Source organism: Marmota monax, unplaced genomic scaffold, assembly GCF_021218885.2.
Source record: "Marmota monax isolate L192 unplaced genomic scaffold, Marmota_monax_Labrador192_F-V1.1 WCK01_AAM20220418_F8-fsc00052, whole genome shotgun sequence".
In the NCBI taxonomy this organism is placed as follows: domain Eukaryota; kingdom Metazoa; phylum Chordata; class Mammalia; order Rodentia; family Sciuridae; genus Marmota; species Marmota monax.
The window spans coordinates 881485-905484 of NW_026693473.1; the positions used below are offsets into that span (position 1 = coordinate 881485).

Genomic DNA, 24000 nt, shown 5'->3' on the forward strand with positions numbered 1-24000 from the left:
AGCCAATATCACCCTTATACCAAAAACAAGACAGGGACATGTTAAAGAAAGAAAACTATAGACCAATATCCCTGATGAACATAGATGCAGAAAGCCTTAATAAGATATTAGCAAGTCATATTCAAAAACACATTAAGAACATTTTGCATCATGACCAAGTTGGTTGCATTACAGTGACACAAAGATAGTTAAACAAATGCAAATCAATAGATTCACCACAATAAATACAATTCACCACATAATTAGGAACAAAAATCATATAGTCATCTCAAAAGACGTGAAAAAGCCTTCAACAAAATTTAGAATCTGTTCATGATAGAAACACTGAAGAAACTAGACTTAGAAGGAACTTACCTCAACATCATTAAGACTATATAGGATAAATCCAAAGCCAACATCATAGTGATTGGCCTTAAACTGAAATCACTTCCTTTAAAATCTGGAACAAAAGAAGAATGTCAATGCTCACCACTCCTACTGAATATAGTACTAAAAATTCTAGCCAGACCACAATTAAGCAAGAAAAGGAAATAAAAAGAATAAAAATAAGGAAGAAGTCAAATTATCACTCTTTCAGATGATATATATGACCCTATACTTAGAAGATACAAAAAGCTCCAAGAGTTTTTAAATAAATTAAGAAGAGTAGCAGGTTAAAAAATCAACGTAGACAAATCAATAAGTTTATTGTATACCAATAATGAAAATGATGGTTCCATTCCAAGTTTTCTAAGGAATCTCCATACTGCTTTCCAGAGTGGTTGCACCAATTTGCAGTCCCACAAGCATTGTATAAGTGTACCTTTTCCCCCACATTTTCTCCAACAATTTTTGGGTTTATTCTTGATAACTGCCATTTTGACTGGAGTGAGATGAAATCTTAAAATAGTTTTGATTTCTTTAATTACTAGAGATGTTGAACATTTTTTCATATATTTGTTGATTGATTGTATATTTTCTTCTGAGAAGTGTCTGTTCAGTTCCTTAGCACATTTATGGATTGAGTTATTTGTTTGGGGAGATTTTTGTTGTTGCTGTTGATTTGGTGTTAAGTTTCTTGAATTCTTTATATACCCTGGAGATTAGTGCTCTAATTCATTTGGAAAAATAAGAGACCCAGACTAGCCAAAGCAATCTTTAGTAAGAAGAGTGAAGCAGAAGGCATCACAACACCAGACCTTAAACTATAGTCCAGAGCTATAGTAACAAAAGTGGCATGGTATTGGCACCAAAATAAACCTGTAGGCCAATGGTACAGAAGACACAGAGACAAATCTACATAAATAAAGTTATCTTGTATTAGACAATGGCACCAAAAACATATATTGGAGAAAAGATAGCCTCTTCAACAAATGGTGTTGGGAAAACTGAAAATCCATATGCAGCAAAATGAAATTAAACCCCTATCTCTCACCATACACAAAACCCAACTCAAAGTGGATCAAGGACCTAGAAATTAGACTAGAGACCCTGCTCCTAGCAGAAGAAAAAGTAGGCCCAAATCTCCATCATGTCAGAAGTGGCTATAAAAAGGGTATTCCCCAAAAATATTGAAAGGCAATCTGCTGACATCTGGGTCAAAAGATTAAGATCAAAGTAAACAACAGACATGTTGACAACTTGGCAGGAAAAGCTGGGAGAGAGATCATTTGAATAATTAGAAAATTACAAGATTCCTGCATGTGGCCCAGAGAAGGATGCATGCTCAGAAAAGATCTGAGAAACCCTAATTTTCTACCTCTGGTTGGTTTTAGGCTCATTGTAAACAGAAAGAAAAAGCTAAAGCAGAGTTATAGGTATAGCCAAAGCACTAAAGGACTTCCCCAACACAAAGCCAATCTACAATGACTGGAAAAGATTCTTTTGTTTTTTATATTTAATTCTCGGCATTCAAGAAAATCTGTCAAAACACTAGCTGACTACAAATTAAAGGAAGGAAGGTTTCAGGGCTTGGGCTGTAGCTCAGTGATAGAGTGCATGCCTCATGCCTGCTTCACACATGCGTTGCATTAGTTCTATCCTGAGCACCACATAAAAATAAATAAAGATACTGTGTCTACAACTAAATATATATATATATATATATATATATATATATATATATAAAAGGAAGGAAGTTTTCAGAGACCAAAAATGATGAAAACTATAGGCTTTACAAAAAGTTTAGAAAGACCATTGAACAAACAAAACCCATACCTACTTAAAAAAAAAAAAACAAGGAGAGGAATAACATGATTTCCAGAGCTATTATATTATGCTATTACATTATAATATACAAGATGTTCAGTTTTCAACTTTGGTTTTTATTATGAAACATTCAAATAAAGAAACAAGTAAATGTGGCTCATTCTCAAGAGAAAATGACAGAAACTGTCATTAAGGAAATACACAAATTGAACATACTAGACAAAAACGTTAAATCAATTGTCTTAAATAGTTCAAAGAGTTTATTGTAACTATGGATGAAGGGCTCATGGAAATCATGAAAATTATGTCTTAACAAATGAACAATAGCAACAAAGAGATAGAAATTATAAAATGGAACCAAATAAAATTACCAGAGCTGAAAACTACAATAATTGAAATGAAAAGTCCTCTAGAGGATATTAACAGCTGAAGTGAGGAGGCAAAAGAAAGGATCAACAAAATAAAGACAGGTCACTTAAAAATATTATGCCCAAGGAGCAGAAAAAAAAAGAATGAAGAAAAATGAAAACAGTCTCAGAGACCTACAGGACATGATCAAGTATACCACATACACACAATGGGAGCTCCAGAAATGGGGGAGGGGCATAAACAGAATATTTGAAGAAATGATGACTAAAAACTTCTCAATTTTGATAAAAGAAACAAATCTACATATCCAAGAATCTCAACAATAATGCCAAGAAGAATGCACAAAACGATGCACCATGGCACATCACTATCAAATGTTCAAAAGTCAGATTTTCTTTTTTTTTAATAATACTTAAGAGAGTTATATTTGTATAAAAACAGGAATATAATATAAAATAATTAAATCCAGTGTCCAAAAATAGACTCAACTATATCCAGTCAAATGGTTTTCCACAAAGGCAAAAAGACAATAATAAAAGAGAAAAATTGGATATACAATGTAAATTTTTTAAAAATCTTCTAATTGTAACATAGTTATCTATAGTAGTCTTTATTTTTTTATTTGTTCTTTTTAGATATACATGACAGTATAGAGTGTATTTTGACATATTATACATTCATGGAGTATAACTTATTCTAATTAGGAGGATCCCATTCTTGTGGTTGTACATGATGTGGAGTTTCACTGGTCGTGCATTCATGTATGAACATAGGAAAGTTATGTCCTATCCATTCTACTGTAAAAGTCAGACTATCTGAAAGAAAATCTTGAAAGCAGCAAAGGAGAAGTGGCTCCCACACAAGAACCTTCAGGATCAACAGACAACTTCTTAGCAGAACTCATGGAGACAAGAAGGCAGCAGGATGAAATATTTAAAATACTAAAAGAAAATACTGTCAACAAAACTGTTTTGCTAAAAATACATTCAGCAAAACTATCATTTAAAAAATAAAAGAAATTAAGACTTTCCTAGGTAAACAAATCTGAGAAATGTAATCTATAGTAGGCCTGTCATACAAGAAATTTTAAAGAAAGGCCTTCAAGTATAAACAATTAGATCGCAACTCGAAGCTATATGAAGAAAATAACATTGATATAGAGTCCTGTGTAGGTAAATCCAAAAGCCAGTGTTATCATATATTTGGTTTTCATATATTTGGTTTTCTCTTTTTTATATGATTTGAATTATAAATGCACAAAACAATAATTACAAATCTATATTAATGGACACACAATGTATAAGGATGTGATTTGTGACAACTTAAAAGAGGAGAAATAGAGCTATATAACAGTTTTGTATACTATTGAATCCACTATTAAAAATAAGTGGCTTCAAGTTTAAGAGGTTAATTGTAATTCCCTGGTAACCACAAAGAAAATAATAAAAATTATATTCATAAAAGGAGTAAGAAAAGAATCAACATGGTACACTACAAAAATCTATTAAACACAAAGAAGGTAGTGGTAGAGAAATTAAAGATATAACTATAGGAAAACAAACAATATAACTATAGAAACAAATGGTAGACTGGCAGAAGAAAGTCCTTCCTCATCAGTAATTAAATTCTCCAAAGAAAAGGGACAGATTGACAGAATGAATTTTTTAAAAAGGAAAAGAAAAGAAAAAACAAAAACATGATCCAGCTATATGCAGTCTACAAGAGAATCTTGTTAGTTCCAAAGATACAAATAGGTTGAAAGTGACAGGATGGAAAAAGATATCCTATGCCAACAGTGACCAAAAGAGAGCTGGAGTTGTTATACTAATAGATAAAATATAGAAGTTAAGCCAAAAACTGTTACAAGAGACAAAGAAGTACATTATATATTGACAAAAAGGTTCAACTACACGAGAAGATATTGTAATTACAAACATATTGCACCAAACAGCAGAGCTCCGAAATATATGAAACAAACACTGACAGACTTTAAGGGAGAAAGAGAAACAATTCTACAAAAACAGTTGGAAATTCACTCACTTTCAATAATGGATAGAAAATCTAGAAAAAAAGACCAATAAGCAAATATAAGACTTGCTGAAAAAGACCAACTAGACCAAAAAAACACATAAAGAATATTCCACCCAACAATAGCAAATGCACACTTTTTTTACAAGGACAGTTAAATGCCTTTTTAAAATAATTGGTTATTTTTAGTTAGACCTAACATTAGGATTCATTTTTGACATGATTATAAAAGCACGCAACATAATTCATTCTAATTCAGTTCTCAGTACTTCTCCTTTCCCTCTCCTTCTCCCTCCCCCGTTCCCTTCCCTCTGGTGTACTGATCTTACTGCTATTTACTTACATGTTTTTTAAATTAATGTCTTGTGGAAATACATGATGGTGAGATTCATTGTGGTATATTATATTATCTATGTAGGAAAGTTAGGTCAGATTCATTCCACTGTCTTTCCATATCCTGTCCCTCATCCTCCCTTCTCTTTATTCCCCCTTCATCTACTCCACTGATGTTTTATTTTTTATCCCCTCCCCACTTTATTTTGGATCAGCTTCCACATATCAGAGAAAACATGTGACCTTTGACTTTTGTGGACTGATTTATTCCACTTAGCATGATAGTCTCCAGTTCCACCCATTTACGGGCAAATGCCATAAAGTCATTCTTCTTTATAGATGCACAATTCACAATAGCAAAGCTAGGGAACAAACCTAGGTGCCCTCAAATAGATGAATGGATAAAGAAAATGTGGTGTACATACACATTCCTATCTTAGAACATTTTCTAGGATAGACCATTCAGTAGGTCACAAAACAATAAATTTTAAACAATTGAAATCATGCAACTTATCTTCTGTGAACCTAGTAGGACAAAGGAGAAATCAGTAACAAAAAGAAAACTGGAAAATTCACAAATATTTGGAAATTAAACAACAAAATGTTAAACAATTTGTCAAAGAAATCAAAAGGGAAATGAGAAAATACTTTGAGATGAATGAAAATGAAAACACATCACACCAGAAACATGGGATGCAGCAAAAGCAATGCTCAGAGTGAAATTAATAAATACCTATGTTAAAAAAAGAAAGATTTCAAATAAATGAAGAATAATTTTGTAAAATATATACATATTTAAGATACAGGCATATGGATTTGCATCAGGCTAATTCCAGAAGGATATACATCAAAATATTAATAAAAATTACTTGGATGCTGGAAACATTTTTTTCCTTTATGCTTATTTTTCTTGCTTTTCTACAATGATTATACTTAAATTATAAAATGAAAAAAACAGATCTGCTGCTATACCCATGCCAATACCAATGTCTTTGAAACTGCAAACCATAGCTTATATCTTACTCTAAACACAGTGTTCATTCGCTCCACACAATCTTAAATAAATAAAAATGGCAGATAATTCATAAATGTATATTCAATAAACACTTCTTGAGCACCTGTTATGTTCTAGGCATGGTTACATAAATGATTTTATTTCAGTGTACCCAGTGATCCCTTTCTGTTCCTAAGTATGGTACCAAGGTTACCACATATAGATTGATCACAACTATTTGTGATTAGATTTTAAACCTCATCTCTAGTTGCTAGATGCAATTAAACTCCTATTGATAGAATGCCTAACCATCTATGGCCTGCCTCAGTGATTCTAGGCTTTAGAAAATCAAAGCAAAATGTCTCATCAATCACCACCTCTTTACTATCCTGCTCCTGATTATAGAGGGCCTGCTGACTTTGAAGGAGCCAAATCTCAAAATCGGACCCCACTGTGGCCACCACTATGAATGCAAACTCTCTACTTGTTAAATATTCCTGCTAGTATCTTCCTCTACTTTCTTTACTCCCTCCTTTCAGGAACTCTGGTTTGGCCTCCTCCTAAACCTTCTTTCTGCTCTAAGATCACTGAATGTGTGATTCTAGAATCCATTCTCACTGGATCTCCTCGCATTTGTCTGGTGGTCCAGGCATAAATTACCCATCCAATTCAGCAAGAAAACACCTCAGGGCCTGAGTTTCCAAAGGGGATGCTTGTTACAAAGGGGATGGGAAATAGCTGCTAACCTGTCCCATGAGACAGAGAAGGAGTGGAAGGACAAAAACTCTCCCTTCTACATTCTTTTACTGTAAAGAAAAAAATCCAAATATTTTGGTAACATGAGAGTTAGATCTAAACTCATCCTGGTACCACTGAAAATAGCACTGGCACTGTTTTGTAAAGATAGTACTGAAAAATAAATTCTTTTTTTTGTTGTTGTTGTTTGGGGGGGTGGGGTTGTTTTGTTTGGGTACTGGGGATCAAACCCAGGGCACTTTACCACTGAGCTACATCCCCAGCCCATTTTATTTTTCATTTTGAGTCAGGTCTCACTTAGTTGCTTAGGGCTAAATTGCTGAGGCTGGCCTCGAACTTGTGATCCTCCACCTTCCAAATAGCTGGGATTATAGGCATGCACCACAGGGCAAGGCTAAAAAAAACATTTTTAAAGAAGAACATGTGGCCACATCACTCCAATATCGATAAGAATCTAAAGAATAACATTTAGATTCTAGCATTTTTAGATTTACTAGCACGGTGCCCAACACTAACACTCCGTGCAACACAACTCTAGTAAGACAGAATTCAGAATTAGGAGAAGCAGGACTTTGATTGGATAGTAATGTTAACCTCTGTTCAGGTACGTGGCCCCCATGCGGTGTGGGGGTGTGAATTAGAGAAGTGGCACCTGAAGGTCTAGTTCTCACACCACTGCGGCCCTCCGCGGGTACGCTGGAGGCATCCACATGGGCCCCAAGGCCTGAGTGCTGGAGATGGTTGGGGAGCCCTGGTTGCCTGGGAGTGGCAGTCTCGCTCCTCAGTAGAAGGCGCTGCTGGACTTCCCACTGCAGTCAGCAGCCCTGCAGTCCTGCAGAGAGCCCTGCAGCCAGGCGTTCACCAGCCCACCCAGGCAGGAGCCCAGGCAGGAACAAAGCCCAAGGAAGCCTGACTCCACGAAGGGCTCCAGGACAACCGAGCGGCCCCGCCCACGGCGCCTGGCAACTGAGACCAGTCAGGGAGACCTCAGAGAATGGACGCTCCTGAAGAAGAGGATCCAGGAGAATCCCTGGAAGAAGAAAGCCCAGCCACACCCCCAACTGCTGGCCACACTGATAACCAGGAAGAAGACAACCAAGAGAACCAGGATCAAGAGAAGGCATATGAACAAACTCATTACAGAATAGCTGACCAAAATGGCCAAAGAGTATCTGGAGCGCCTGAACCCTTCATGTCTGACCAAAGTAACCAAAAAGATTCTGAACACCTGGAGAATAGCTCATATGATCAGGCTGACCTACAATCATCTGAACAGACTGATGACAAGGCATACGACCAAGTTGAAAATGTAGCAGCTGGGGAGACTGATGGCCAGGTGCCTGGCTTGATTGAGGAAGGAACTTCTGAACAGACTGAAAGAAGCTCGTCTAGACAGGAGGAGAAAAGAGCTTCTAGACAGGAGGAGAAAAGAGCTTCTGAGCAGGCCGACCGGGCTGAAGGAAGAGCTTCCATACAGACTGACCACAGAATGTCCAGCCAGACTGAGGAAAGAACTTATGAGCAGACTGGCGATAGATTGTCCATACCATTTGATCCAAGAACTTCTAAACAGGAGGACAGCCTAGCTGAGAAAACTTCTGAGAAAGTTGATCAAGTCGATTATGTAAAGACCCTCTACAATATTGACCACCAAGCCACTGAAGGAGCTGAACAGCAGACTTTTGACCAAGCTGATCAGCTTAAGGTTGGCAAGGATGACTACAGTAGACCTGACCAGGCTGAACACCTTATAGACAAAGAGGCTTACCCTAAAGACTACCAGTATTCCTATGGGTCTGAGTACGGATTATTACCCCAGTTCAGAGATGACAAAGAAGCTCAAGACAGACCACAGCCCTGCACATTTGAGGATAGCGAAATATACCTCAAATCCGCACTTTCAAGTGAAATAGAAAAAGGAGGTATAAGCCCTACGCAATCCCACTACCCAATTGATACCAGATTCACTGGGCATTTTCCAACAAAAGACCAAAGTTTTTACCAAAGATTGCCCTCCATCTCAACTAAATCTGATGACGTCACTCAAGAAAAATATGAATCCGCAGAATTCAGTCCTGTAGGTTAAAGGGGCATTTGATACCTACAGTGGGTGGAGGGGAAGAAAGGCCTGTGGAATGAGGGTAGAGATAAGGGGTGAGAGGACACATGTTGGATCAAGAATGAGGAATAAACCTACATGTTGTGTGTGACTTATAAGTTTCAGGAAGGGCAGGAAAAGAATAGGAAGAGATGAATTTCTTCCTCTACTACTCTTAAGGCCATTCAGGAAGGATCAAGGAACTAGGATTTAGAAAACCTAAGTTTCAAATTCTGTTCTGTTACTAACTCTGTGGCACTTAGTTACCTCCCCTCTCTAGATTTCTACTAAGGGAAGAGATTTGGATTTGATTGGAGATCCCTGTGAAGGGACAGTATTTGAAGTAGATTGGAAATATCTAAGGTATCCACCAGGACTTTAGGTATACTATATTGCTCGGAAGATGAGCTAAGACACATTTCTCTGACTGCTGCTGTTAAGATACTGTCAGTATTAGATTTCACTGGTTGTGACAACAGCAAAAATTGCTGGAGCTTTTAAATTTATTAAAAATTCCTTGGGGGTATATTTCAATTTCAGGATGATTATTCAGAATCTGAACAAGAAAAGAGTTCTCATATGTCCAAACAAGGTATATATAAAAAGAGATTGCCTCCTGTAGTTTATGAAGATCCTTATCAAGTTTCACTTCAGTACATGGAGAAGCACCAGATTCTGCAAATATTCCAGGTAAATCTCTCAATCCTTCTCTTTAATTGTGAGTTTAAAATTAGTTGTGGGGCTGGGGCTATGGTTCAGCAGTAGAGCACTCACCTGACACATGTGAGGCACTGGGTTTGATCCTCAGCACTACATAAAAATAAATAAATAAAATAAAGGTATTGTGTCCACCTAAAATCAAAAATAAATTTTAAAAAAAAGTAGTTGCTAAGTATGTATTCAAATCTCCTTTAATATTGCAACATAATTAACATAATTTTCACCCTTTAGAATCAAATGTCTCAGAAGAAAGGCTATACAAGGTTACATTGTGTTTTCAATTTTTAGTTAAAAGTCTTTTCTTTGACTATTCTTCAAAGCAAATAAAAATTTATTAATTTATCAATCTAGCAAGATCACAATTATCTAACCAAAAACTTCTCCAAAATTTCTCACTACCTCTATCACCTTAGAAACTACTAGAAATATTCATTTCTATTTATTATTAAATTTTTATTCCTCCAAATTTTATTTTAATCTGCCTAAGTTTTTCAGTAGTAAGAAAGTAAGTTGTCACTTTGTAGAAGTACTTTAATTTTTTTCAAAATGCTATGGTATATGTTAGGTTCATTGGTATAATTGATCAGTTATAACCTAGCTGTGTGACTTCCTCTTAGAACCAAAATGTGATGTCTTATGCTCTCTCAGCAGATCACTGAAAACTTAGTCTATGAAAAGCCAGAGGACCCCCTGAGTTTTATGCTGTTTCAGGTATGGAATAGGAGAAAAAGAACAACCTTTTCATTTGCATTATTGTGAAAGCACATATTTTTTTTTTACAAAACAAAAAATATACAACTCTGAATTTTCATGCAGTAAACATACTTCTGTTTACATTCAAGTATTTAAAAGATAGAACATTGCCACCCTCCCGGAAGCCCCTTTTCCTTCCCTCACAATTCTTACTCCCCACAAAGTAATTGTTCATGTGATATTTATAATAATAGCTTCCTCACTTTTCTTTATATTTTTACTGCTAACCATGAATCATGAAACACTTCTGTTTAGATTTGTCAGTTTTTCACTGTACATAAAGGGAACCATATATAGCATATATTCATTTGTATCTTGTTCCTTTTGCTCAAAATCATGTCTGTGAGATTGATCCATCATTTGTGTGTAGCTATCCTTCATTCATTTTCATTGTTGTATGGTATTCATTGTATGGAATATTATGATTTATCCGTTATATTTTAATGGACATGCAGATTGTTTACAACTTGCAGCTATTACAAAAAAAAAAACTTTTTTGCTATGGACATTCTTGTATGTCTCAGTGACACATTCTCTTGAGTATTCATTCACCTTGAAGAGCAATTGCTAGATTGTGAGATATGTGTTTGCTTAGCTTAAATAGATTGTTTCAAACAATTCTCTAAACTGACTGATTGCACTTCCACCAACAGTGTATAAGAGTTTCAGTTGTTTTTCTATCCTTACCAATGCCTACTATTGTCAGTGTTTTTAGCATTAGCTGTTTTGGTAAGTTTCATTTTGCCTTTTCCTGATTACTAAGGCAATTAATTGCATACCTTTTAATTTGTTTATTAGACATTTGGAAATACTTATTTTTTTACTATTTGAGACCGTTTTCTACATCTACTGGTTATGAGCTCCTTGTGATTGTTTGTTGCATGTATCTTCCCACAGTCTTCTTTTCTAGCTCTTAAATATCTCTTTTAACGAACAGATTCTCTTTAATTTTAATATAGTCAAATTTAATATTCTTTGTCTTTACAATTAGTACTTCTGGTGACTTGTGAGAATTCACTCCCCACTCCTGACTATATGGTTGTAGAAGTTATTTGTGTGTGTGTGTGTGTGTGTGTGTGTGAAAGAGAGAGAGGGAGGGAGGGAGAGAATGTGTGTGTGTGTGTTTGAATATAAGTAAACTTTTAAAATTTTATTTATTTTAATTAGGTATATATGACAGCAGAATGTACACAACTGCATCATAACTTTACATTTCTATGGTTGTACACGATGTAGCATCACATCATATGTGCAGTCATACATGTACCTAGGGTAATGATGTCCATCTCATTCCTCCATCTTTCCTGCCCCCATGGAAACTCCCTACCTTCCCTCCCCTTTGCCCATTCAAAGTTCCTCCATTTTTCCCATGCCTCCCCCCTCCCTATTATGGATCAGCATCCACTTATCAGAGAGAACATTTCGGCCTTTGGTTTTGGGGGATTGGCTTACTTTACTTAACATGATATTCTCCAACTGCATCCATTTACTTGCAAATGCCATAATTTTGTTCTCTTGTATTGCTGAGTAATATTCCATTGTGTATATATAGACCACAGTTTCTTTATCCATTCATCTACTGAAGGGCATCTAGGTTGCTTCTACAGTTTAGCTATTGTGAATTGAGCTGCTATGAACATTGATGTAGCTGTGTCACTATAGTATGCTGATTTTAAGTCCTTTGGGTATAGACCAAGGAGTGAGATAGCTGGGTCAAATGGTGGTTCCATTCCAAGTTTTCTAAGGAATCTCCATATGCTTTCCAGATTGGTTGCACCAATTTGCAGTCCCACCAGCAATGTATGAGTTTGCCTTTTCCCCAACATTTATTGTTGTCTGTATTCTTGATAGCTGCCATTTTGACTGGCATGAGATGAAATCTTAGAGTAGTTTTGATTTGCATTTCTTTAATTGCTAGAGATGTTGAACGTTTTTTCATGTATTTGTTGATTGACTGTATATCTTCTTCTGAGAAGTGTCTTTTCAGCTCCTTAGTCCATTTATTGATTGTGTTGTTTGTTTTCTGGTGTTAAGTTTTTTGAGTTCTTTATATATCCTGGAGATTAGTGCTCTATCTGATGTGTGTTAAACAAAAATTTGCTCTCAAAATATAGGCTCTCTGTTCACCTCATAGTTTCTTTCGCAGAGAAGAAGCTTTTTAGTTTAAGTTTATCCCATTTATTAATTCTTTATTTTATTTGTGTGTTTTTTTAATGGAGAGGGTTGTTTTCGTTTGCTTGTTTGTTGCCTTTCTCATTTATATTCACAATCTATTTGGAATTGATTTTTTGGTAGGGCAGAGGTGGGGGCCAAGTTTCATTTTCTTCCAACAGATGTCTAGTTGACCCAAGTGCCTTTTAGAATAAAAACTATACCTTCCAGCTGGGCACGGTGGCACACACCTGTAATCCCAGTAGCTCCAGAGGCTGAGGCAAAAGGATTACAGTTCAAAGCCAGCCTCAGCAAAAGCGAAGCACTAAGCAATTCAGTGAGACCCTGTCTCTAAATAAAATACAAAATAAAGCTGAGCATGTGGCTCAGTGGCCGGAGTGTTCCTGAGTTCAATCCCTGGTAACCCCCCCCCAAAAAAAATCATACCTTCCCCACTGTTCTTTATTTGTCTCATATATAGAATATTTGTTGATATTCCTGTTTCACAACAAGACTATCTTAATTAGTGTGCACTGGAACAGTCTTAATATCACCCTATTCTTCTTCAAAAATATCTTGGATATTCTTGGGCCTATGCATTTCCTTATCAGTTTTTAGAATTATTTGCCAAGTTACACAAACATAAACACAAGCACACACTAGTGAGATTTTATATTGGGATTGCATTCAATCAGATTATTTGGGGAGAGGTTCTTTAAAATGAGTATTTATAATCCTTGATCCTTTCATTTATTTGGGTCTTCTTTAAATTTTCTCAGTATATGAATTACTGACATAAATGTTTTTCATGACTTTTAATAGTCTTATTTATAGGTATTTAATGCTTTTTAAAAAACATTTCACATTTATTATTGCACAGATTCTAGAGATCAGAAGTCCAAGCATAGCAGAGCCAGTTTCCTGGCTCAGAGTCTCATAAGCTGCAAATCAAAGTGTCCCTGAGATGTATTTTCTTTTCCTTTTTTTTCTTTCCATAATTTTTATTGATGCACTATAATTATACTTAATGGTGTGTTGTTACACACTCATGCATTTACATGATATAACAATATAATTTGATCAATATTGTTCCTCAGTATTTCCCCTTTCCCTCTTCTCTTCCCTACCCCTGGTTCTTTCCTCTACTAGTTCTCCTTCACTTTCCATGAGATTCCCCCCTCCCTTCTTTTCTTTTATACTCTCTAGCTTCCACATATGAGAGAAAACATACAACCCTTGACTTTCTGACTTTGGTTTATTTTGTTTAACATAGTATTCTCAAATTCTATCCATTTTCCTGCAAATGACATAATTTCATTCTTCTTTATGGATAAATAAAACTCTGTTGTGTGTGTGTGTGTGTGTATATATATATATATATATACTTATATACATATATGTATATATATGTGTGTACATAAATATATATATATATATATATATATATATATATATATATATATACCACATTTTTCTTTATCCATTCATCCACCAACAGACACCTAGGCTTGTTCCATAATTTGGCTATTGTGAATTGTGCTGCTATAAACTATAGATATGCCTTTATCACTATAGTATGATGACTTTAATTCTTTAGGGTAAAATCCAAGGAGTGGTATAGCTGGATTAAATGGTGGCTCCATTCCTTGTGTTTTGAGAAATCTCCATACTGATTTCAGTTCTGGCTGTATTAATTTACAATCCCACCAACAATGTCAAAGTGTTCCTTTTTGCCCTTATCCTCTCCAGCATTTATTATTGTTGGTTTTCTTGACAGCTGCTATTCTAACTGGAGTAAGATGAAATCTCAGTGTAGTTTTGATTTGTATTTCCTTAATTGCTAAAGATGTTGGACATTTCTTCATATATTTGTTGGCCATTCATATTTCTTCTTTTGAGAAGTGTCTGTTTAGTTCATTTGCCCATTTTATTAATTGGGTTACTTGGGGGTTTGGGTGGTAAGTTGTTTTGAATAGTCTGAATAAATAAATATATATATTCTGAATATCATCCTCTGTCAGAAGAGTATCTGGTGAAGATTTTCTTCCATTCTGTGTTTTTCTTCACATTCTTCATTGTTTCCTTTGCTATGCAGAAGCTTTTTAATTTGATGCCAACACATTTATTAACTCCTGTCATTATTTCTAGAAATGTAGGAATTCTGTTGAGGAAGTCGTTAGGGTAAAATCCAAGGAGTGGTATAGCCTGAGATTTCATCTTACTCCAGTTAGAATAGCAGCTGTCAAGAATACCAACAATAATAAATGCTGGAGAGGATAAGGGCAAAAAGGAACACTTTGACATTGTTGGTGGGATTGTAAATTAATACAGCCAGAACTAAAATCAGTACGTATATGTTGGAGTGTTGACTCTACATTTTCACTTAGGAGTTGCATAGTTTCTGATATAAATCCTAGGTCTTTGATTAATTTCAATTTGACTTTTGTGCAGTGTGAGAGATAAGGATCTAGTCCCATTTTTCTACATGTGCACAACCAGTTTTTCTAGGACCATTTGTTAAAAGGACTGCCTTTTCTCCAACATCTACTTTGTCACTTTTGTCAAGGATCAAATGTCTGTTTCTTTGTGAGTTTGTCTCTGTGTCTTCTATTCTGATCCATTGGTTTTTGTGTCTGTTTTTTATTCTAGTACCATGCAGTTTTAGTCACTATAGCTCTGTAGTATTGTGATACCTCCAGCCTTGTTTTTTTGTTTTGTTTTGTTTTGTTTTGTTTGGCTCAAGATTGCTTTAACTACTCTGTGTCTTTTCTTCTTCCAACTGAATTTCTAGATTGTTTTTCTATGGAAAATGTCATAGGTATTTTGATGGAGATTACATTGAAGCGCTCTATATTGCTTTGAATAATATGAACATTTTATCAGTATTAATTCTGCCTACCCGTGAAATCTTTTCATCTTTTGATATCTTCAATTTCTTTTTTCAGTGTTCTATAGTTTTCATTGTAGGAGGTCATTCACCTTCTTGATTATATTCCTAGTTTGGGTTTTTGTTTGTTTGTTTGGGTGGGTGGTTGATTGGTTTGGTTTTGTTTGTGAATGGTATTGTTTTCCTGATCTCTTTCTCAGCATTTTTATTATTGGTATAGGAAAGCTATTGATTTTTGTATGTTGATTTTGTAACCTGCTACTTTGCTTAATTTCTTTATAAACTCTAGTAGTCTACTGGTGGAACTTTTTGATCTTCTAAGTGTAGGGTCATATATATCATATGAAAGAGTGATAATTTGACTTCTTCCTTCCCTGTTTTTATCCCTTTTATTTCCTTTTCTTGTCTAATTGCTCTGGCTAGAATTTCTAGTACTATATTCAGTAGGAGTAGTAAGCATGGACATCCTTGTTTTGTTCCATATTTGAAAGGAAATGATTTCAGTTTTTCCCCAGTCACTACGATGTTGGCTTTGGATTTATCCAATATAGCCTTAATGATATTGAGGTATGTTTCTTCTTTCTCTAGTTTCTTCAGTGTTTTTATTATGAACAGATTCTAAAATTTTGTTGAAAGCTTTCATTGCATCTTTTGAGATGACTATATGATTTTTGTTCTTAATTGTGTTTATATGGTGAATTACATCTATTGGTTTGCATTGTTAAATCATCCTTGTGTCTCTGGAATGCAGCCAACTTGGTCATGATGCAAAATCTTCTTAATATGTTTTTTTAATATGATTGGTATTTTGATGGAGATTACATTGAAGCCTTAATATATTAAGGCTTTTAGCATCTATGTTCATCAGGGATATTAGTCTGTAGTTTCCTTTCTTTGATGTGCCCCTATCTTGTTTTTAATATGAGGATGATATTGGCTTCATAGAATGAATTTGGAAGTGTACCATCACTTTATATTTCATAGAATAATTTGAGGAGTATTGGCATTTGTTCTTCATTAAAAGTCTGGTAGACTTCAGCTGAGAATTCACCTTGTCCTGGGCTTTCCTTTATTAGAAGGTTTTTATTACTGCTTCTATCTCGTTGCTTATTATTGGTTTGTTTAGTTTTTCTATATCTTCTTGATTCAATTTTGACAGGTTATATGTGTCTAGAATATATCCATTTCTTTTAGGTTTTTCTATTTATTGCAGTACAAGTTCTCAAAATAGTTTCTTGTGATCCTCTCCATTTCTTTGATGTCTATAGTTATTTCTCCTTTTTCATCTCTAATTTTATCAATTTTGGCTTTCTCTCTTTTTCATTTTGTTAGCTTAGTTAAGGCATTATCTATCTGGTTTGTCTTTTCAAAGAACCAACTCTTTATTTTATTGATCCTTCGTATTGTGTTTTTATTCTCTATTTTATTGATTTTGGCTATGATTTTAAGTATTTCCTTTATCATACTAGTTTTTATATTGGTTCTTATTTTTGTAGGGTCATAACATACATCATTAGGTTGTTTACTTGGAAATCTTTCTGATTTTCTTGCATAGCTACCCACAGATATACACTACACTCTTAAAACTGCTTACAGAGTGTCCCACAGGTTATAGTATGTTGTATCACTATTGTCATTTGTAATTTTTAGTTTCACCCCTAATTCTATAATCTATTCATCATCCAAAAGTGTGTTGTTTTTATATAGTATGTTTTTTATGGTTTCTGTACTCTGGTGATTTTCTTTTCTTTTTTTCATGTTTATTTCTAACTTCCTTCTGTATGATCAGATAAGATGTAAGGAACTATATCTGTTTTTTTTTTTTTTTTTTTTTGTATTTGGTAAGAGATTCTTTGTAGCCTAAAAAATGATCTATTTTGGAGACAGTTTCATGAGCAGCTGAGAAGAAAGTGAATTATGCTGTTGTTAGGTGAAATATTTTTAAAATGTCTGTTAGGTTCATTTGATTTATAATATTTTTTAGGACTGATGAGTATTTATTGAATTTATGTCTGGATGACCTATCTGTTGGTGAGAGAGGTGTGTTGAAATCATACAGTATTATTGTATAGGAGTCTGTTTGAGTCTTTAGGTTAAGCAGTGTCTGTTTAATATAATTAAGCTCACCCATATTTGGGGCATAAATGTTTACAATTATTATATCTTCTTGGATTTCTCTCTATCAATAGGAAGTGATATGATTTTATCCTTATAGAATTAGTTAAAACTTGTTTTGTGACCTAACATATGATATATCTTGGAAAGTGTTCCATATGGACTTGAGAAGAATGTATATTTTGATGCTGTTGAATGGGATGGCTTGTGTATGTATGTTAGACACAGTCTGATGTTTTGTTCAAATCCACTGGTTTCTTATTGATTTTCTGTCTGGTTTATCTATCCATTGTTTAAAATGGAATATTAAAGTCCCCTACTTATTTTTTGTAGTTTCTTTCATCTTACACATCTATTCGTATTTGCTTCATATATTTAGGTACTCCAGTGTTGGGTGCATATATACTTAAAATTGTTATATCTCCCTGATGAATTGATCTTTTCACTATTATATAATGACCTTATTTGTTTCTTTTACCATTCTTTTTTTTTTTTTTTTTTTTTTTTTTGGTACCAGGGAATGAACCCAGGGGCTCTTAACCATTGAGCCACATCCCAGCTCCTTTTTATATTTTATTTAGAAACAAGGTCTTGCTGAATTGCTTAGGGCCTTGCTAAGTTTCTTAGGCTGCCTTTGAACTCATGAGCCTCCTGCTTCAGCTGCTGGGATTATAATCATGCACCACCACACTCAGCTCTCTTATCATTCTTTATTTAAAGATTATTTTGTATGATAAAAGTCTAACCTGCTCTCTTTTTGTTACTTTGCCTTGAATTTCTTGCTCCATCCCTTCACTCTCAGTATGAGTGTCCTTAAGATTAAAGTGAGTCTCTTGTAGGCAACATATTGTTAGGCCTTGTTTTTTAATCCATTCACCTAACATGTGTCCTTTGATTGGAGAATTTAATCCATTTACAGTAAGACAATTATTAATAGGTAACAACTTAGTACTGACATTTTGTTAATTTTATTGACTTTTTCATAGTTCTTTTGTTCCTTACTTCCAATCTTGCTTTTTCTTTGTGATGTTGTATTTTTGTAGTAGTATGTTCTGATTTCTTTCTTTTTATCTTTTATGCATCTACGAGAGGTTTTTTTCTTTGTGGTCTCCATGAGACTTATGTGATATATTTTATAACACCTTAATTTAAGCTGAGAGTATCTTAGTTTTAATGGCATACAGAGATTCTACAATTAAACTTCTCTCCTTGCATACATTTTGTACAAACAATAGTATACTTTGCATCTATTTATATTGTATAATTGTTGACAACTATGTTTTTACTCTATTTCTGAATTTGGATATATATTTACCTTTATCAGTGAGTTCTATGCTTTCACATATTTTCATATTGTTCACTTATCATCTTTTCATTCCAACTCAAAGAACTCCATTGAATATTTTATGTAAATAAAATGTTGTTTAGAATCTTTCTTCCTTACTTCCTTCCTTCTTCTTTTCCTGTGCTGAGGATCAAAACCATGAAATTGCACTGCATTTGCAAGGCAACTCTATCACAAAGCTCTATCACAAGGCTCTATCACAAAGCTACATCCCCAACGCATTTCCTTCATTTTTAAAAGAAAGTTTGGCCAGGCATAGAAGCACATGCCTGTAATCCCAGCAACTCAGGAGGCTGATGCAGGAGGATTACAAGTTTGAGGCCAACCTCAACAATTTAGCAAGGTCCTAAACAATTTAGTAAGACCTTTTCTCAAAAATAAAAAGGTATAGGGATGTGGCTCAGTGGTTAAGCACTCTTTGAGTTCAATTTCTGGTACCAAAAATAAATAAATAACTAAATACTTTGCCAGGTGTATTAGCCATTTTCTGTTACTATGCAAATAGCTGAAAAATAATTGATTTACAAAGGGAAAAGACTTATTTGGGCTCATAGTTTCAAAGATTTCAGTCCATGATCAATTGATCCCATTGTTTTGGGTTTGTGGAAACCCCTCATGGTGGAAGCATGTGGCAAAGCAAAATCTGTTCCTTCAAGGCTGGGCAGTGACAGAGAAAAAGAGGAAAAGGCTGGGTCCCAATGTCCCCTTCAAGGGCACATCTCTAATGACTTCTCTCTAATCTTTACCTCTTAGAGCTTCCACCACCTTCCAAAAGAGAGGAATCAGCAGTAGTTGATAGAAATAGTATATGACCTTCAAAGCCTGAAATATGTTTTATCCAGCTTTTTTCAGAAAAAAAAAACAAAAAAAACCCATCCCTTGTTTTGACCTGGTAGCCTAATTATCAAAATGGTTTAATTTAGAGATCTCATTTTACTATTTATTTGTCCCCTCTGCTTTTATTTCTTTATTCCCTTTTTATTGTCTCCTATTGGATTATGTAATTTTACTCTTACACTTAATCTATTAGATTTTTAGCCAAACCTTTTCTCATGTTTTTAGTGATTGCTCTAGGGATCACATTATATATTCCTAACATTTCATAATACACTTAGAGGTAATATTGTCCCATTTCACAACAAACTGGAAAACCTTATAACCATAGAGATCCTTTTGTTCCCACCATCCTTTAAGTTTGTCTTATGTGCCACTTTCTATGTACATGAAAATACCCACAAGACATTGATAGCATTTTTTTCTTTAAATGATCATATGCATTTTAAAGAACTTAAGAGGAAAACTATACATTTTTTACATTTACCCAGATAATTTGTGTTTCTAATCCTCTTCATTTGTTTGTGAATTTCCAACTTTCTCTCTGAAAGTATTTTCCTCCAGCCTGAAAAAATTTTCTTTTAGTATATCTGCTATTACAGACTTCTGGCAATAAGCACTCATGATTTTCCTTCATCCAAAAGTTTATTTCACTTTCATTCTTGTAGGACAGTTTTACTAGATATAGAATTTATCCCCCACCCGCAACTCCTTAAAAATGTGCTTTCGCTCTCTTCTGGCCTTTGTCATTTCTGAGAAGTTCATAGTCATCCAGATTTGTTGTTCCCCTGTATGAAATGTCTTATTCTTTTTATGATCTTTTTAATCTTTTGTTTCCAGAGGTTTGATTATGTTATTTATTGGAATCTACATTTTGGGGGATAATTGAGCTTCTTAAATTTACACAATTATGTCTTTCACCAAATTTTGTAAGTTTTCTACCATAACTTCTTCATTATATTTCCTTGCCCCTCTTTCTCATTTTCTCACTTCCCTTTTGACAACTCACATTACCCTTCTGATAAACTTTTCAATATTGTCCCACCAATTTCTGAAGCTCATGTTTTTATCCAGTTGTTTTTCTCTCTCTTCTTCAGATCAAATTGCTTGGCTTTATTTGTAAATTCACTGACTCTTCTGTCATCTATATGCTGCAATTAAGCTCATCCAATGATTTTTTAAAAATTATTTGCAGTGACAAATTTTCTATTTGTTTTTCCCTACATTTTCTATTTCTCATCTGATATTTTCTGCATTTAATTCATTTTCAGTGTACGCTCCTTTTTTCACCAAAGTTATCATGACTGCTTTAAAGGTACCATAGTTGTGTCTGGTAATCTCAATAATGGGATCATCCTGGAATTGGCATCTGCTGATTGTCTTTTCCATTTGGTTTGCATTTTCTAGGTTTTCTATAAGATAAATTTAGACAATCTTGGAAATTATGAACATTATAGTGCATAGATTGAGTTCTGTTATATTCCACTGATGACTGTTGATAGTTTTGTTTTAGCTGGTTGTTCACATGGTTTAGATTCAAACTGTAAGCTGTGTCTTGCTTTCTATGGTTAAAAGGTCATAGATCAGTTTTCAAGCTTTTGCTGCACTACTTTGAATGTGTTCTATGAGTGCCTGTTTTTTAACTAACCTCTATAATTTACATTGGTGTCCTCTCTTTGTATTGTACATTCTATATGTTTTAACAAATGTATGTGACATGTATTTATAGAATCATTCAAAATATGGTCACTGTCCTAATAAGCCTCTTAATATTTTGCAATAGAGATATTGCATAGAGATTAAAATGTATATTCTTGATTTATTAACTTCTAAATTATGTGTGCACAAAGACTTCTTCTATATTTTAAATCTCAACATATATAAACCCCAAGATATGGTTATTCCAAGTTAACTAACTAATTGTAAGTGGAAAAAAATTCTTTTTCATTCTCCTTAGGTACAGGAAATGCTGAGAAAGAGAGACAAAAGGTGAACCCTACAAAGAATGAATCTCTCTTCAGTACTGTTTAAGGTCATCAGTGTTAATACTATGCTCTGTTTAGCCACTCTGAAAAATGGTTTTTCAATAGCCATCGATGGTGACTTTGCTTAAACATGTTCTTAATTTTTAAGTAAAAATATGTAGGTTAACTTTGTAAAATTAGTATAACAGTTATAGATAACTCTGGGTAATCATTCAAACATTACACATTATAATTATCCATATTTATCCTCCCAAAGCTACTTACCTGAACAATAGCAAGTTCACAAATAAAATACTATTACAATTCATATGTACTTTTTATAAGGCATATCATGTCTCCAAGCTGTTTACAATTTTTCAATCAGAAAATGTGTAGAAAATAAGTGATAATGGTACTTTTTGTTCTTTTAATAGAATATTTTTATTGAAATAGCTCATATTTCGTAAGGACTACAACATATTTTCACTCTTTTCCTTTTTTATCAGTCTATTATATTCTACCATTAAATGCATGGGATTTAATCTTCTCCTAGGGGTATCTCACTTCTGATTTTTAACCCACAGCAGAATTCAAACATGTTATACTACTCTGTACACACCTGTGGGTGAGGCAGACTGTCACTTCCTCATTACCTTTATCCCCTGAAGAGTATCTATATCATGTGGAATGTGTAACCAGTCCAACTGGTATTTAACAGCAAAAAGCTTTAACTTGGTCTGCCTGGTATGAGAGTTATCGGCCCAAAAATCATAGCTGAGATGATCATCTGAGACTACTTTTGTGAGCTGAACCTTTCTTTTAATTTCTATTTGAACATTGAACCAGACTTGATTCTTTATATTGCTTACTTGGTGACTTAGTATGATTACATGGTTGCATTACAGTGAATTAAGCTTCTGTTTGAACAGTCATACACAAACACTATTGATTTTAAATATCTGACCTTCATTTCTCATTAATTATACCAAATAAAAAACTTCTTATAACTTTAATGTTCATTTACCTTTTACTTTCAGTTGTCCACAAAATGTGCATGTGCTTATACTCAATAAATGCTTCTCCACACAGACAGATAAGGTACTTACTTGTCTATGGATTGTGGGCCTGCAAAACTGGGTGAAAGCTAATAAATTTGCAGCAAATCTATGGGAAAAGTTTGAGTGACATAACTAAGGTCATAAATAATCAGTTGCCTAAACAAAATAGCTCAAAGATTGAGGGGCCAATATATTTATTAGTAATCTGAAATGTGGGTGTTATTAACATCTGAAATTAGGCATTTAACTTAGTTTACTGTGTTCAACCCTACTATCAGATATTCTAACAAGTTTCTTAAAGCAAAACATCAAAGGTCCAACCATACCAGCCACTTCACACCTTCCCATTGACCCTCTTTTATGCCTTTCAGAACTATCTTTTTTTTTTTTTTTTACCTTTCGGTGGACCAGAGGAAATGTGCTTACTATGATCCACTGATTCCAAGCTGAGAAGAGAAGAAAATGGAGTCAAACCTTCACACACAATGACTTAGGCTCTTTACTCAAAGCATTGCCTAGTATAGAGAAGATCAGCTAAAAGTATACAGTGTTCAGTTCTCAGTTCCTAAGCAGCAGGAAGTAGTCCTAGGCCAGGAATAAATACTAATAGGTGAGAATCTGAGTGGCACTAGCTGTCAAACAGAAGAGAGAGGATTCTCAGAACTGGCTTTTTAGAGTAAGAAGGACAGAGGACATAGACAACCACAAGAAAAAGAATGGGGAATAAAATTCCAATGTCAGAGTAGCCAGAGATTGAAAGACATGACCTCTCCTGAAGGAATCTTTCAAGGATGCTGTGACAGAATCATTCACAAAGATATAAGATGTTAGTGTCTCAAGTGTTGTCAAGTAAGATAACATATGTAAAAGCACTTAGAACAGTGATTGCATTGTAAGTCCTATTTATTAGTTTTATTACCAACAGGAGTAATATTTGCTGTACCTGAGCAATCCTGAAAACCTCCTTTGCTCCATTCCCCAGTCACCCACATTTCCTGGCAGAATAGAATGTGAAGTTACTATTTTCCCAAAGCCTAGTCCCTCACCTCTTCCATTTAAAGAATAAATATGATATCACTCATGTATGTAACAGCTTCTTGTCCATGTGACCAAAATACTTAACAAGACAACTTAGAGGAGGAAGGTTTATTTGAGCTCCTGGTTTCAGAGGATTCAGTACATGGTCAAGGCACAAACATCATGGCAGAAGAGCATGGCAGAGGAAAGCTTTTCAGTTCATGGTAGCTAGGAAGCAGAGAGGAAAAAGCCAAGGACAAGATGTACCCTTCCAGTACATCCTCCCAGTGACCCACTTCTTCTAAATAGGTCCCACCTCCCAGTAGTCCATTTAACTATCACTGGATTAATCAAATGGGTTAATCCACTGATGAGGTCAGAGCCTTCATAA

General features: G+C 34.5%; 1 protein-coding gene across 1 annotated transcript in view; it reads left to right on the forward strand.

Annotated features, from left to right (window-relative positions):
* The first annotated feature begins 7661 nt into the window (after positions 1-7661).
* The window catches only part of Tex55 (testis expressed 55), a 35551-nt gene continuing 19212 nt past the window's right edge, over positions 7662-24000 (forward strand). The window contains exons 1-3 of the mRNA XM_046457837.1: positions 7662-8744; positions 9306-9455; positions 10134-10196. Coding sequence (XP_046313793.1) covers positions 7662-8744; positions 9306-9455; positions 10134-10196 — 1296 coding nt within the window. The remainder of the gene's footprint in view (positions 8745-9305; positions 9456-10133; positions 10197-24000) is intronic.